The 17724-nt window shown below is 47.7% G+C and overlaps 1 protein-coding gene across 3 annotated transcripts in view; it reads right to left on the bottom strand.

Moving 5' to 3' along the window:
• Positions 1 to 17724, bottom strand: part of LOC144768698 (zinc-binding protein A33-like) — a 200108-nt gene that overhangs the window by 105499 nt on the left and 76885 nt on the right. For all 3 annotated transcript variants that reach the window (XM_078652561.1, XM_078652559.1, XM_078652560.1), the window contains exon 4: positions 8280 to 8375. In XM_078652561.1, the coding sequence (XP_078508687.1) occupies positions 8280 to 8375 (96 nt within the window). The remainder of the gene's footprint in view (positions 1 to 8279; positions 8376 to 17724) is intronic.

Below are 17724 nucleotides of genomic sequence, written 5' to 3'. Positions count from 1 at the left end.
CAAGACCCAAGGCCTTGGCTGCCCTCATCACCACACTATAGGTTGCCCCCTCCGTAGCCACGGTAGGAGGTGAGACAAAGCCAGTGTCAGGTGATGTGTCTATACCACTGGCCTCCCCAAGTTCACCTGCTCAGTCCTCTTAAGACTGGCATTCACGTGTCCGAGGGTCCTCAGACTCCTCCCAATCCTCATCACCCATCTCCTGAAACTCAGGGTTAGCAAAGGATGGGGCCGGTTCGTGGAAAGTGAACTCTCCGAACGGCGTCTGAAGCAGCGCCCAGTGGCGCCGTTTCGACGCCGGAACCGGATCGGAGGCGGCATCGGGGACGGCGCTGCCTGAGGACGGCGCCGGGGGTGACACCTGCGGCGCCAGAGAGGTTGTTAAGTTAGACGACCCGGAACCGTCGGGGGGGGGGGGGGGGGGGCAGTCGGAAGAGCGATGACGTCTCTTCGTCTTCTTATGCTTACCTGACTACTTCGACCCGTTCGGACCGCGACCGTTCTCGGCGCTGGCCGACTGCCGGAGTTCGAGCCGCTTACGGGACCGCTCCCGCCTAGCCTTCGAAGTCAGGGCCCGACAGTCGGAACAGGTCTTGTCGTCGTGATCGACGCCGAGGCAGTGGAGACACCGACGGTGAGGGTCGGTGACCGACAGCCGGTCACAATCCTCACAGGGTTTAAAACCTGGCATCCCTACCGGCACCGATCGGAGTCGAAGACTTCGAAAAGAATGATCAAAAAAGATTAGTAAAAAAGTGACTAAGGTACCACTTTTTCCGGAGCTGCGCTGCTGGCGCGAAAAAAAAAAAAGAACTGATGTCAGCACGCGGAGGCGGCGTCTAAGTACTCCGACGTCATCACGACGCCGACGACGGATGCGGAGCCGCAGATGCCTACCGACGTGCAAGGGTACTGCTACGCAAACATTTCCGGATCCAGTCTGATGCCTGGGGATATTCTAAGGTAAGGAATCTATCACTAACGTGTCTCTTTCAGATAAAGGAATATTATTAAAGAGGCTTAAACAGCAGTAGATATGCACAAGGCTGGTACTGAAATGTGCATATTTTCATAGAAGTGCATTGATTTATCTTCTGCAGGTGTTCATATCACTGAAATTTGGCAGGCATTCAAGCAGGACTGCATATTTATTGGTTAAAAATAATGTGGAAATGTATCAGTTTCAGCTTTATTTTTTTCACAAAACCAATAAAAATATGAATAAATACAGGCGGAAATGTAAAAAAAAAATACCATAAAACCAGGAGCTCTAGTCACAATGTTCAAAATCAGAGAAAGGCAAAAGTGATGCTAACAAAAACTAATCTCCACTGTTTGGCAAATCCTCCAATATCACACCAGAAAACGAAGGACCAGACTATTAAAGCTGTAACTATGGCTGAAATAAAATAAAAGAAATAAACAATCTGAAAGCGCAGGCATCTGTTCTGGCATCTCGACTTACAGGGCTGGGCACGCGGAAGGCTCAAAGTCAACTGCTATGCAAAACCAATTCAGCCCAATCTAATCCATTCTGCACCAACCTCAGACAAAACCAGATTACAGTGGCTCCGTCAGAGGTGTTGCAAGCCACAAGTTTTCTAGCCATAGAGCATTTAATCTTAGTGAGGATGCAGAGTGCGAGCCCATGCCAACAGTCCAGATTAATACTTTTTACAATTGGTCTGTGTTGGACCCGGTCCTCTTGGCAGGGTTACTCCAAACAGCCTGCCTTCACCGTTCCTGCTTTCTGATTTTATTGGAGTTTGCATTAGGACTATTTAGCACTTTTTAGCGGAGGTAAAGTGCAAAGTGCTCTTTCCCTAAAACCTGGCAAAACTGTCCTAGACCCGATTGGCGAGTTTCATTTACTTGCAAGTCCCTACTAAATGGTATATACATGTACCCTGGGCTTGTAAATTAAATGCTACTGGTGGGCTGACACCACTTATTGTGCCAACTACTCATAGCACTTTAAAACACGTCCAGGCCGGTCACTGCAGTCAGTATTCATATTTAAACTGCCAGCTTGACCAGGAAATTAAATCTTTTGCCATGCCCAAGTCTTCCTTTTCAAAACATGTAAGTCTCCTCCAAGGTAGACCCTAAATGCCTATAGAGCAGGGAGTTTGATATTTAATAAGTAGGATATGTGGATTTGAGTTTTACATGTCGAGTAAGTGAAAAACTGCAAATGAGTTGCAATTTAAAGTCCTCTTTAAAGTCCTCTTTAATCATAAAGCCAAATTTTAAGTCATTTGACACTTTTAGAATGTTGGCACCAGCCTTTTGTGGTCACAGACATATTGGAGCCTTGACCGGGGCAGGGAAGAACTTTCCAGAACCAGGTGTGGAGGTAGGACAGTGAACCCCCCCCCCCCCGCCTCCATCCATCCATCCCTTATATTTTACCAGCAGTCCATCATGGTGGCCTTCAGTTTTGACTTTGACCCAGTCTCGCTTGACCAGTTAAGCATCATTGCTGCTTTTATATTTTGGGTGCTAGATTAGACTAAAAACTCTAAAAATCCATAACTCTGGTTCTACTGATTGAATGTAATTTGTTCTGGGGTCATTTCATTTATTAAAATGTTTGATTTTTCTAAACTGGTTTGGGATTTTTCTTGGTGTTGCACTTGAACTTTATTACAGTTGGTGTGTTTGATAAATTCGTTACACATTGCCTCTAAATTAAGCCTGACTGTTTGTGCTAAGCTACCAGGGGAGGGGATTAAGCACAGGTTAATATAGTGACAGTCACCCTAATGGTCCCAGGCCCAGCTCTCTCATAGCTGCTGCTTCGCCCTTGCTCTGCATTCCCATTTTATTTCCCTTGTTTGTTTTCTCTCCTTGTCCCATCTGTTTTCACTTGCTACTGTCTCCCTCGTTTTTCATCACAGCTTTTGTCTTGCTTCCCTCGTTTTTAATCACTGCTGCTATTGTTTTTCTTCACTGCCACTCATGCTGCCTGCCTAGCCCCATTCATACTTGCTGGACCCCATTTCCACCCCCAGCTGCTGCATCAAATACAGCCACACCAGTGACCTCACATGGACTGAACCCTCCATCATTCACTTCAGCATATCTGCCCCCGCACCGCCACCCCCATGATGACCAGCGTCCCCCACTGGGAGTGGAGTAAAATTTCAGAGGCCAGCTGAACAGACACCCTCAACACAGCTCTAACCCCGCCACTGTACAGGGAGTAAAGAATGTCAACGCCTCGATAACCAATTGCACCGACAAATTCATTCCCAGCAGCATTCAGAGAAAACCCTCCAAAAAGGCCAGCAGGTACATCCCAGAACAGCTAAATGGGACAAATAACTGGAGAATAAATGGCCCACCAGCAAAGACACCTCCAAAAGGGTACCCTTCAAGGCCTTCATCAACCTCTTCCAGCGCCTGCTAAGAGCAACAAAGGCAGCAGCCCTAGTCACACATAGCGAAACCAATGGCACCAACATAAAGGATCACCAGCTGAATGGACTACGGCAACACCATCCACGTAGGAATTGCCAGACACCTGCTACAAAGACTTCATACCATACAGAATGCCACCGCCAGATTCTTCCCCAAACTTAGAAGATCCCGTATCACGCCACACCTCTGGCAACTCCGGTGTCTCCCCATGCAGAAGAGGTGCTAATTAAAGTTGCTGATCCACACACACAAGGCTCTACACAACCAAGGACCTACCTACATTAACCACCACCAGAAATTCCACGAAGTCTAGAAGACTACGCTCCGCCTCCATATCATTTGCCCACACTTCATATCTACCTAAGCAGAGGTGGAGGGGATCCTTCTCCCACATAGCAGCAAAACCCTGGAACAGCCTCCCCATGCAACTCTGGACCCTCACGTCATTCGGAATTCTGCAGGGCCCCCAAGACCTGGCTGTTCGAAGGAGATGCTGAAACCTACAAGTGCCTGGATACCCTATCGGGTGATTGTCCACACTTCATATTGATTGACCCGGCCAGGATTGTGGTTGCTTCCCGAGTGGGGCTTCCATACCCCTTAAGTAATAACCCTTCTCTGAAGGTCGACTAAGAAATTGTGTTAAGACCGTCAGAAAACTGTTATATACAAGCCACTACATGAACATGGATCTAAAGCGAGGTGACTTGCGTGCTGTGACTCACCTTCCACATTTCAAACATTTGATAAATGTGGCAAGCTGACCTTAGTAGAGCTTTTTGGTGTACTATAATTTGATGCATGAAGAGTTGAAAAGTACTGCTTAGGAACTAGAAGCGCCATGATTTTAGAAATTCAGTTTTCCTAATTAGATTGTAAGGCCATCAAGTAACAAGATTTACTTTTATAAATAACCAACAAATTAGTTTGATTAAAAAATGCACTATGCTACCTTGAGCAGAGTAATTAATTTTATGAATAATAATGAGGAAGTACACAGGTAAAACAAACATCCGTTTCAAAAGATTTTTTTATTTTATCCAAGTAGGACTACTTAACTACACAATTCATTAATATACTTAGGGTTTTTAATCACTATTAACCACCCCCCAGTGGTGTCAAGGCACTTTGAGTGTACAAGGTAAGATAATACTTTGCAGTGGCCGATGTGGATCCAAGCGATCCATCAGGAAGCGTGGGGCATACCACACCCACCCGCCATTAGAGAAGTGTGGCTCAATGGTTAGAGCAGCAGACCCTGATGCAGAGGTCTGGCCCGGGACCAGAGTTCAATTCCCTCCTCGGCGGGTCTTGGGTTCAATTTCCTCGGACCTGATCATTCTCGCCTCGGTGCCTCTTCTAATCATGGGTCCCACTCTGCAACTCTGGGCAATAGCTTGCTTAATCTCCACAACGGCCCCAACAGCGCTGGGATGCCTGGCTTCACCTTGGGGGTGCCAACCAGGAGTGGACATTTCACAGGGAAAAGCCAGGAAGGGTTCCACAGCAGTATGTGTACAGCACCAGAACACCCCAGTTGGGGTATAAGTGCGCTTAACAAGTACACATTTCATTTCATTACTGTGTCCAAAAAGAGGACAGCCTTAAACTACAGAATCCTGAAGCCGAAGGTGGCATGCTAGTTTTAGGCATCAGACCATCTAGGAATTAAAGGCCAGCTGAAGAGAAGTATTTCTTTTTAGGGGGTGGGTAGTGTAGGATATAGCATAGTCTACATGCAAGAGTGAATAAACGGGCCTTTAAGGATCTTCAAGTCTTTTATATAATGGTAGAGAGTTCCATGGGAAAAATTCAAACATTTTAGGTTTCATCACCATCTGGGCAAGGTAAATGTAAGAGTATGATTCACCAGGTCAAAAAGCAAGATATCAGTTTCATCACCTTAAAGACAACCAGATATTCTGCATCCAGGAGGTTCCACGGACATCATCCAGCTCAAGGTAAAACAGAGTGGCATCCAAAGTCATGCGATATCCTACCTTGCAGGAATCCAGTATGCCGGTAATGCTAGAGGCAAACAAATGTTGAACACTGTTGGTTATAAGACAAAGCCTTGGGAATGCCCCATCTGAAGTCTGCTTTTTTTCTGGGGAGGTAAAAGTCACAACTTGATGAAACTGACTAAGTTAAGGTACCTCGGATGAGGATCAAGATGGACAATCTTTCCATTAGCCCCTGAAGGTCAATGGTGTGGAAGACGATGGAGAGGTATAAAAGGGCAATGCACAGCTGTGCCCCAGGTCAGCAAAGTTGAGCAGATCTTGTTTGACGTCTATAAGAGTGGTATTAGTCTGCCGATTAGGTTGGAAACTAGATTGAAAATCAATTAGGAGTCCATTAGACTCCAAGTGGGAGGGCAACTGGAATGCTTTTGGCACACAGTAGTGCACTAATGAGCCTGTATTTGAAAAGGTTGTCTGGAGTCATTACAAGCTTCTTTGAGGGATGAAGACTGCTTGAGGAATGGCTTGTCATTAAAAAGATTTGAAACACGTTTGTGCAAATTATCGCAAGGAGGGTGCTGGTAAGCATGGATTAGTTTGTGCCATGGAAGGGCAGCTTGTAGAGCGAAAGGGGTCTGCAGTTATGTCGAAGGTTTCTAGTTTGGTCAGCAACATGGAGTGCCATAAAGTTTGTTGCAAAAAGGAGGGTGGATATTGGGAGGATGTTTGCTGGAATGTCTGTGTAGCTTCACATACGTTTCAGAGTCAAGGTAAAATATTCTTTGAAGTCATAAGTTCAAGAAAGTTTCCAAATTCTGAACATCTTGGGAAGAGACCAGCAGGATGGTGAAACAAGAAGAATGTGCACGGTGGGAGAATGGTGTGCAACTTCTACATCCACTTTTTTATTTTGTGCAGAACCATGAATTTAAGCAGATTAGGGTCTCCCACAGTGGCTTATTTATGGTTTCTTGGGCCAACAGAGGTTTCTAATATTTGGGGCACGAGGCAAGTGTTGGGACAGAACAGCTTGAAAGCACAAAGTAGAGTTGGGTCAGGGCAATAAGTAATGTATTTGGAGTGACACGTTAGAACGAGCACCCAAAATTACAGAATTGAAGGTTCGTGAGGGAAATGACGCAGCTGCACAGGAAGGTCCATCTCTATGTTCATGGCCACATGCAGCTTGAAGATACGAGTCTCCAATGTCGATAATTAAATGATGCTCTACTTCTAGCACATCACAAGGAAACCTCCATTTAATCAGATGTGGCGCGACTACAATTTGTGTACTATCTCCACCACCACAAAGCAATCATGGTTACCAATCTGCAATGATAGATATGAGATTTACAACAGGTCTTCCATCAGCATGGCACTGCCCACTCCCTTACTGGGAGTAGCACCTTTACCCAAACTAGGCTTGCTCTACTGTTGAAACAGGCAATGTCAAAACTTGGTCTCTGATCCAGCTGTTGAGCCCCTGGTGATTAGTTATTGTTTTGCTCAGTAGGTGGACCTGAATGCCTGGTAGGAAGTTAGGGCTACAGACTAAAGGGACAACTATTGGAGCATGATGAAAGGGAATTTCACAACTGAGAAAACAACTATGTTACTGAAGCTTTGAAACCTCTTTAGCTGGAGATTATGGAGTCCTGAGGTATTGTAAACAATGGTGGTAGACCTGGGCCAATCTTACTTTTTTGTGCCAAGTGAACGAGTCAAGATGTAATACTTCTAGCTTTAGATCCCTGCTCAAGGAAAAAGATATGGCTTCAACACTAATTGTGTAGGTTATGAAAGCTACAATTATGGTTTACCACATTTTTATACAAGTGTTGTATTTGAGCGATTACTGATTTTCTAGTTTAGCAATAAGCATTAATTCTTAATGTGCCTATAACATTGACAATCCACACTGTATTCTCTCATTATCGCAAAGTGTGCATTTCACACAATTGTGCACCCATGCACAATCTTGGGAACCTGAAAAACTATACTCATTTTTATTTCCAGCCGAAATAGTGTTCACAAGGGAATTATGGGGACCATATGGTGTTATCCATGCCTGGAGGGTTACAAGGCGTATCAAGTCCTGTAACCGCTCTACCGGAAACGCAGTGGACTGGACCACTTTCTAATGAAGCTGTGACTTTTGCCTATTTTATACATGCTTCTGAAGTCCCACATCGAAGGAGAATCCTAGACTACACCTACTACTGTGCATTTGGCTGGCAATACCAAACAGAGCGCATTACGCATATTAAGAACATGTTTGTGAGGTCAGACCATATTGGGACCAGTTTTCTGACCTCTTCTGGCTTTTATTGACACCTTTACTGGTTGCCTTGAAAAAGTCCGTTGGACGAAAAACGTGTCGGCTGCCATTGGTGCTAGTTGTGCACGAAGACTGGATAATAGAAAGAAGAAAACACATTATGGACTGAGTTTGTATACTCGAGTAGCTACAAATCAGCACTACTGTATGGACTACTTACGCATGCCTCAGTACTTTTGTATGTTAACTGGTCTTAAGAGGGGATGACCCACGGCATATTTGCTGAAATCCCTTGTAGGAAATCCACATTAAATTTCAATATGGTAGTTATTCATGTAATCAGTGGTTCTGTCTTCCTGGAGCTACAGTGGATATGCCAGCCCAACCTGTTCCCTCCTGTATCATCCTAGCTAAACCGCCACCTGCACCATCCACAGAAGCTGAAGAATTATACTCTAAAATTCATCACTGGCTGCTCCTCTTGTTGGCCGCTCAATAGATTGTGGCAAGTGCTACATTTCAGCTCTACAGACACATGCAGATGAGGGATTTAAACTGAAGCCCTCCGCGTAATACCCAGTCATACAGGTAGTTCCATTGTGAAGTGGGCTCACCTCGTAGATCCTCCGAGCATTTTCATGGTCGGTCTGCCATCTATCGAATTGCGACCGCGCAGATGCCATCTGATCCACGGCTGCAGACAACTGACCCTAATATGCAAGGGACAGGAATGGTCATTATACGAACACCACAAACATTCACCATAAACATTGTAACTTTGCACAGATATGAAACGTTTAGAAAACTGTAGGTCAAATCGTGGACCACAAAAGGAAATATTGGCCATGGTGCTTGAATCATGAATCGTTTAATAGATAAACTTACTGGAGGGGGGGGGTGGACTGCCACGCAGGGAAGTGAACACAGACGTACAATCAGCCAAAATAGAAAAATAGTAGGAAAGAGAAAAGGCTCTGTATAATCCCAAGGAGCAGAGAGACAACCAGTTGCTCGAATCGGGTAACAAGCAGTGAGCAAGGCTAGTATGGACATTTCTAGAGGCATTTAAACAGTCAATCTATTCCAGCAATAAAGCTAAAAAACAAGACACGGGAGCGTGCTGGAAGAATTTGAAATAGTTTTACAATCTCTTCTGAAGGCAGATGTTGGATAGTCTCGGATGTGCGGCTTCTCCATGCCAAATGAGCCATTGATTTTTTAACCCCTGCTCGGACTCATTTGGCGAACACAAGTAGTAAAACACTAAGGTGCATAATGGTGCATAATACAGTTGACCTTGTTCAATTACATCAATTATTCGAGTCGAGGCCTCACAAGTACTGCACTAATGACATTTTCTAATTTAATTTGGAGTTTGTAGGTCCGTTTTTAGAGATGTGTCAGAAACCTAAGCTTAATTTTATGAAATGTAAGGAATGAGTTAGTGTGATATTTTTTGACTAAATACATTAATAAATACACACAAATACGACCTTGTTCTTCATGGGCAGAGTAACAGATCGATTGACTCGAGTATTAAATAGATTTACTTGCAGTCACCGAGTGCGATTGGGTTGTAAAACCACCAGAGAGGTAGAAGCCCTTCTAGGCATGTTGGTGACAGTTAATGCGGTTGTTTGAAGGCTATGCAGTACCAAATGAGATTTATGTATCGTCCGAGGAGTGTAATTTGCTCCCAAGAGCAAACCGAGGCATGTGTGTTCTATGATGGTGCTTGAACACATAGGATACATGATAAATAACTTTAAAAAGCAACAGGACATCACTGAGAAATGCAGGACTGAAATTGTAAAACACAAACTATGTGGTAGGTCAAATAGTCTGACAGAAGCCCACTCCACCATACCAGCATCTACAGACAAAAAAAAAAGTACATTAGTTTAAGGCAATCTTCACGTCTTTTAATAGGAGACTTGTCTAAAACAGGAGTGTAACCCATAAACAGAGTTGAGATTAGGGTAGGTACGTGGAGCAAACAATATCTCAACTGGTGTAGTTAAGGAGGACTGTTAGGTATGTAAGTCAAAGACTTTACACGAGGGGACAAACCAGGAGACTCTTGGTAGATTTGTAGATTGTGCATACAGCATCATATATTGGAGAGCAAAAGATAAAATTACATAAACCGTTATGACCGTACTGTAAGGTAAAATGCGTGAACAACCCGAATTGACCTTGGTGTGTGAATGTGAAGGTGACACAAAGTGGCGACGCAAGTGACAATTGGTGATCAGCGAAAGAGAACGACGGGGTTGTCAAAGGAACCGCAAACAAACGTGGCGGTCATCCTGTAATTCAAGCCCCGGCACACCGCACACGACCTTGGCGCTACCCCACTGAGTGCCTCCCAATACTGTAACCAAGCTAGAAGTCAGAGGACTCCACCGACCTGCCTGACGCCATGGTGCCCCTCAAAGCATCCTTGAAGCGGGCACCCACACCTCCCAAAGCACTGCGATTATTTGACAACCCTGTCCTGATGATTATCCAGAGTCACTGGATCAAAACGCCATCGACCCTTCAGCGCGACTAAAGGCGCCACCTCCGTGGTTCCAACGAAATAGTTCTCAATTCTTTTGTCAACCATACATTTATGTCTGGAACCACCCCATTCACTGTATATTATTGCTCACATTTTGGGCCGTTCTTTTGCTGATCACCAATTGTCACTTGCGTCGCCACTGTCACTTTCACATTCAAGCACCAGGGTCAATTCGTGTTCATGCATTTTAGCTTACAGTGCGGTCATAACTGTTTATGTAATTTTTCATTTGCTCTCAAATATATGATGCTGTATGCACATTCTAAAAATCTACCAAGAGTCTCCTGGTTTGTCCTCTCGTGTAAAGTCTTTGACTTGCATACCTAACCCTCCTTTTTAAAAGGAGACCGCATGCGGGGAGCTGTGCAACTACAAGTAGAGTCCAGAAGAGAACCATGCACTCCACATTTCTGGAGAAAAATGAAACTTCTCCTTTAAAAGGATTATCAAATCCATGCATATTTAACAAATTGCATGGAGACTGAAGGAGGCAGATTGGTTACTTGTGTTTGGACCGGAATGCATGACTGTGCAAGCCAAACTTTCCAATAAGAGACAGAGGAAGACGCAATTGTGGTGCTGACCATGTGGTCAATGTGCATGGGGCAATCAACCCTGCATAGCTAACCGGAATCTGCAATCCCCTTACACAGGGAGGGATATACTGACAAAGTGCCTCTACTGGTGGGGAAAGACAAGGGATCGGGAGCCAGGATCAAGACCTAGCCATGTCATCAGCAATCAGTTTTCCCAAGGCTCAGTCAGCTGCTTCGGATTAGAGCCAAGGTGCAGAGAATGAACCAGAATTGCTAGAGCAGATTTTTTTTTGGCAGGCAGCAAGTAGGTGACTGGACTAGAACTACCAGTCACTGGACCCCGCACTGGTCTTCATGGACCAAGTGGAACATGAGTGTGGTCAATCAGTTGGCGTGTAGTTTATTTACATAGGACGCTCAAGTCTGAATTAATCATGGTGAGTATGCTGCAGGATCAGCCTGGTCACAGCCCAGTTTGAGGAACGTACATATCTACCTCCATAGTCTGCAGCAGCACCCCCTGTCGCGCACCTCAAAGACCACCTCAAGGAGGACATGCACGATAGTCGCTGAGAACGATAACATTTAGGTGAGAAGCCATTGCCCCCTTAGCCTGTGGAAGGATACTTAATGTGGTCCTTAGCGCCTTAAGTTCTATGGGGTGTACAGGGTCTCGGCAACTGCTGGTCCAAGCCTGGGCATGTCCAGGCTCTCTAAGAATGGAGATTGGTTGAGAATTATATGCGGGTCCGCAGTGTACACTCGCTGCAAGTGCTCTCGGTACGTGCCCACTATGCTCGCCCTAGTGGTGACACTAGTGCCCCATGTCATCAGGTGTGTTTTAAGTGGGGGAGTGTGCTCCCAGGAAGGCTCCAGGACAGGAGCCTACCCGATTTGTCACCCTCTCTATGAAATCATCTATATGGTTTACGTGTATACTTGTATGAAAATAAGGTCAGATATCTGCTACTCACCTGCCACACAGTTTTCTCCTGCGTACCTCAGGGGTAGGTAAGGACCCCATCTGTATTGAGGCCAGCGCCATTTAGTCCCAACTTAAATCTGCCTGCGACTGTTGCACTCCACACGCTAGTCCCAGGCTTGCTCCCCTCCTTGCTACTTTAAGGGCCTCGCATTCCTTTGCCCATGTAATCTGTCAGTGTCTGTGATAATACTTCCCTCCCAGGTGGGTCCGTTAGGATACCCACCGGCATCCTCCATGACACTTTGTGTGAGACCTCTCCAGTCTATTGTGCAACTGACTGTGGAGTGATCTTCTAGAAAGCAGTAGAGGAGTGTCACCACAATGTCCTCTGATTGCAGGATCCCTGCTACCTGTATCCGATGAACCCGCTGAAGGTCGAATATGTCATGGAATGGCATGTGTATACCCTCTGGGTGGGGTGGCTCATCCACTAGACATCCTCTCAGCCCATATTCTGCATTAACCTGCTAAGTGCTGCCGTCATATGGGTTTGAGTGGGCTAAAGAACGGTGATGGATCAAACCCAGATCTTTTGACTGGGTGTGAGTGTTTGATTGGTTCAGATGCTCTGTCCATCACCACCCCCTTTTGTACCACTTTGGCTGCCATAAGTGTGGCAGGGTATGCTCAGACGTGAGTCCCTTGCTCACTTTGCCACTGGATTCAAGAAAGCCGGGATGAAGACGGCTGGAATGCCAGAAACCGGTCCTCGGAAGCTTGTTTCCGGTCCAGGGAGGGCATGGCTTGGCAGTTCGGGCTGGACTGTTCCCATGAGGCACAGGGTCAGACTGATTTGCATATGGCCATGTCTGAACTGGGGTGGCGGAGTGAGCTAAAGAATGGTGATGGATCAAACCCAGATCTTTTGACTGGGTGTGAGTGTTTGATTGGTTCAGATGCTCTGTCCATCACCACCCCCTTTTGTACCGTCATATGGGTTTAGTGATTTTATGCCTTTAAGATGAATACCCTATACCTCTTAATGTAGAATCCCTAAACCCTGGATATTCTAAATCGGGATTCTGAAGTCACCCCGCAATCACCCTCTGTGCATTCTGGTGTAAGCCTCCTCTCCCCCCACCGTATCATCCCTACTCTCAACTGCTGTCCAAAACACAAATAAACCATACAAACCAAAACTCCCCCCATGGACAAATACAGCACAGCTGTTTGACTATGTGCCTTATTTGCTTGTGCCAGGACTTGCATTGCATCCCAGCCTGTCCAACGGGGACCGCCTAACACTCCACCACTACCAACCCCACCAAACCAGCCAGCCGCTCATATCCGCACACAATATCCTAGCTTCCTCTCCATTGCAAATGGTCTAATTCACAGTCTCAAACCAAAGGTATGTTAGAAATGGTGATTTCCGGTTGGCTGTGACTTGAGCCAAAGCCAGGCAGAAACCACCATTCTACGTCAGGGCAAGGAAGTTATCCGTCAAGATAACCCCTGCTCACCCCCTTAGTAGCTTGGCACGAGCAGTCAGGCTTATCTCAGAGGCGGTGTGTAAAGCGTTTGCGCGCACACCCAGCAACACCCAAGGCCCACCACAAAGGAAACTCCTCACAGGGTTATATATAAAAATAGCCTTTGTATTATACCAAACACATTAAACACATACTTTACAATGTGCCATAGGCACGTGCAGAATTTACAGGGGATTATATACATTGGACAGGGTCACATGGACCACTGTCAGGAATAAGCACTTTTAGAACTAGCACTCGGTAGAATTAGCACTTTATAGAAATACCGCTAAGCACATAGAACATAAAATAACAGTAGCACCAAAATAGCAAATGTAGCACACAACCAGTAACCACTGGTAAAAGGTAAGTACCACCTACGCAATCCTAAACACCTTAGGCAAATATCACGCAGGGAATCTAACTCACTGGTATAACCTATACTAGGAAAAACAACCTCCTAAGCATGAAAACACATTCAGAGGTTGGCCAGAATCTTTACGCATGATGCATAAATCACATTAGGCAGGTAGTCCCAAATTGCGCAAAGATCACATGGGGCAAAAACATGTACCCCACGCAAGAGCCCAACACATGGAACTGTCTCTAGGCCAACTTGGCCTCTCAGGGGCTAGAACTGTGTCCACAATGTTCGGGCAGGCTGTGCAGGCAGCCACAGAAGATTGCGCAAAGGATCAGGCCTAAACGAAGCAGCTGCCCACTAAGTTCTGGGCAGCTGGAGATCTCCTCTGGTCTCTAAATAAACACAGTAGGGCCCAAAAACACTGTGGGAGCCTCGTGGGCTCTGAACAACTGCTGCCACACAACGTTGGAGCCTCTCCCTACAAAATGCCCCCAGGAGCCTTGTGGGACGACGACGACAACAACAAGCTCTCCCTCGCACTTGGGAGCCCCGGGGGATGACGTGGCAAGTTCCTCCCGGGTCACAGGAGCGCGGGGTGGGCTCCCGTCCACTTCCTGTGGAAACACCTGCACTTCAGGGTCCCTCCCAATGTGGGAGCCTTGTGGCTCTAAGGAAATGTGTGCCCTCCAAACTGGGGGAGCAGCCCGCTGCCAACCGGGGCCGCTCTACCCCCTAAAATACCACCGTCATTGGAGGAGCCTCGTGGGCTCTAAACAAAATGCCCCCCTTTGAGCCTCTTGGGGTCTGACAAATGTGGCCCGAAAACAAAGATAGCACAGGCAGGAGGGGGGCGGGCACCGGCAATGAGCCCCGACGCCCCCTCTAACGATGTCCCCCGGAGCACTCGTGGGCTCGAGATCACCAGCGGGAGGAGAGGGCACCGGCAATGTGCCCCAACTCCCCCCCCTTCCCACAGCACTGGCCCGAGGATCCCCCACTCACTGGTGAGACTGCGGGGCTCCTCTGGCTGCTCCTTGGTCTCCGGTCACTTGTCTGCCGGTTCCCTTTCTTCTTTGGGCAGCGCAGGGCTCCCTTCCAACACCAGAGCCCCGCCTGCACGTTCAGCCGCTCTCTTCTCCTCGAGGGGCACCAGCAGGCTGTCCGGGGCTCTCCCTCGCTCTTGGGAGCCCCGGGGGATGACGTGGCAAGTTCCTTCCGGGTCACAGGAGCACGGGGTGGGCTCCCGTCCGCTTCCTGTCGCCGCAGGCAGTGCGGCGGCCCTCTACGTACTCCGGGCAGGCTGCCTGCAACACGGGGTAGGCACCCGTTAAATAAATTAATAACTAATTACGGCAGTGTCCCTGGCGGGGTGGGCACCCATCAGGGGTCAAAATAAAGGGGCAGAATACGGGGTAGGCACCCGTTCAAAGGCACACAATTGCGGGGTAGGCACACGCTTAATCCGGGCACAAGGGCAGGGGGATCCCCACGCCGGAGACTCCCTCTGCATGGCGAGCGCAGCTCGGGGCTGCAGGTAAAAATAGAAGCGCTCCCAAGCACTCGGGGCATAGCGCTCCCCAGGTGCTTCAGGTCAAAGTTCAGCTACAAGGTCCTTAGGAAGAGAAAGGCAGGGGGGCTAATGCTAGGCCCAGGGGCAAGCTCACAGGGCCCTCCAGGCAGGGAGGCAGTCCCCAGTGGCGGTCCTCCTGGCGCCCAGCAGCAGCAGGCCCCCTCAGATTAGGATCAGGAACAGAGAACCTTTTGTAAGGGGTCACAACCCCTTTTTATACACCTAAATCCTTTGTCTGTAGAGTGGGGGAAAACCAGTCGCAGCTGGTTTTGGAGCACTGTTATGCTCAGCCCCTCACCATTCACTAGTCAGACTAGGGACATCAGTCTCACCACAGGGGGCGGAGCAAGCATTGTGTGGGGAAAGCCCAGCCCGATTCAGGTCCCAGGTGCACTCCTCCCACCCATCTGACTGTCAATCTCTCTATTCACCACTGGGGTAGACCCATCCTGACTCCTGGAGCCAGGCTCACCAGCCAGCTCCAGCCAATCACAAGCCAGACAGTCAATTCACATACATGCCAACTTCTAGAAGTGGCACTTCCACACTAGACACAATAACACCGCACACATCGCGCAGCATTTAAATCACACGAGTCCGCACCTGCACTCCCCACGCATCAGGAACTACCAGGGACACATACATTCCCCATGCATTCCTATGGGAGGGCAGGCCAACCTCACCACACGCACTCAGAGTGCGCACGCACTTTACACTGGGACACAGTGAAAGTGCGCAGAAGCCAAAAACCACCAACACTAAGTCACAATTAAAAGCAAAAAGTTCAGGGGTGAACCTGCCAGAAGGGCCAAGTCCAACAGTATCCCAGTCCGTCATCACCAATCCCCACCTCTGGGGTGACCATGGTATCGGATACAAAGTCCATCACTGGGCTCGGGCCCCAGTCTCAGCAAGTGGTTAAGAGATATTGCCCAGTTCTAGGTCTTGCACTTATGAATGTATCTGTAGGGTCCAATCCTCACTGATAGTCACCCTCTGAGAACCCTATTTGGGAGGGAGGGGGGGAAGGGGTGGTTAAGGTACTCCTTGTAGAGTCCAAAAAACACAGTTGATGGACAGAATGTAGAACAATGTCATACATCTCACCCCAGTACAAGGATCTGGGCCTAAATCCATCGTTTTTGTGCACTCCACACCACCCTGGGTTAGACACTGGCTATATGCAAATCAGCTCTGACCCTGTGCCTCATGGGAACAGTCCAGTCCGAACTACCAAGCCATGTCTTTCCCAGACCGGAATCCAGCATCCAAGGACCGGTTTCTGGCTATCAGCCTTCATCAGCCTGGATAGCTTGACTCCAGTGGTGTGGAGAGCCTGGGACTCACGTCTGAGCATAGGTTTTTTGCAATTTTCATCCCGAGTGGGCTGGGTATGCTCAGACGTGAGTCCAGGCTCTCCACACCACTGGAGTCAAGCTATCCAGGCTGATGAAGGCTGATAGCCAGAAACCGGTCCTTGGATGCTTGATTCCGGTCTAGGAAAGACATGGCTTGGTAGTTCGGACTGGACTGTTCCCATGAGGCACAGGGTCAGAGCTGATTTGCATATAGCCAGTGTCTAACCCAGGGTGGTGTGCAAAAAAAACGATGGATTTAGGCCCAGATCCTTGTACTGGGGTGAATGTATGACATTGTTCTACATTCTGTCCATCAACTGTGGTTTTTTGCAACTCCTTGTAGAGTGGTCACAACTGAGCCCCCCCCCCCACATTGGGGTCCCTGGTTCTGCTGCTTGCTGCTCCCCAGTCGGGGTATCACAGACTTATACCTGTGTTCCAATCATAGGACTGTTTCACTGGGTGCAAGAGCATGTATTACATTGTAGTGCTCAGCTTTTGCTCAACACTTAGGGAAGATTTGCACTGTTCATGTACCCATTTTGTGCAGTCCAGGTAGATGGCTATCATGTGGTTTCCAAAGAGGGGTAAAGCCTGCTCCCGGGTAACTTGAAGGATACGGTCATTGTTGTGGTAGCTGAGGATTTTTGATATGATGGCAGTGGGTGAGTGGAGTGGGATTGTGCCTTATGTTCTCCCTTCACTATGAAAAAGTCCGACAGGCCCTTTGGCTTAAGCTCAGTCTGCACCCAGTCCTCTAAGAACTTTTCTGCAGAAGCCACTTCTGCCCTATCGGGGAACTCCAATACACTGATGTTGCTACGCCAGTAGCGACCCTCAGCATCTTCAACGTGATGCTCCAGCACATCTCTGACCGTGGTCATCTGGGCCATGTGACTCTTGAAGGCCACACCTTCACCTTGTAGCTCAGAGAGGTTGCCTTCAGTGATTGTGACTGTCTGCAAACTCTTGGGACCAAAAGAGTGAGATTAATATCAATAGACATGGTCTATTTTATGTTCAAGTGTGGTCCAGGAGCCCTGGATAGCTTCCAGCAGTTTAGCCCTGGACGGCTCTTGGTCCCCTTCCGGCAGGTCCACGGCATGATCAGCGCCACATTCTTTGGTGCATGTGGTGGTATATTGAGCGATGGGCCTGTCCTGACATATGGTACATTCCAGGGGACTGCAGGGTTGACCCACCCTGGCCGC

This window comes from Lissotriton helveticus, chromosome 7 (genome assembly GCF_964261635.1).
Source record: "Lissotriton helveticus chromosome 7, aLisHel1.1, whole genome shotgun sequence".
NCBI lineage: Eukaryota > Metazoa > Chordata > Amphibia > Caudata > Salamandridae > Lissotriton > Lissotriton helveticus.
Note: the sequence above shows the minus strand (reverse complement) of the source record. Positions and strands in the feature narration are given on the sequence as shown.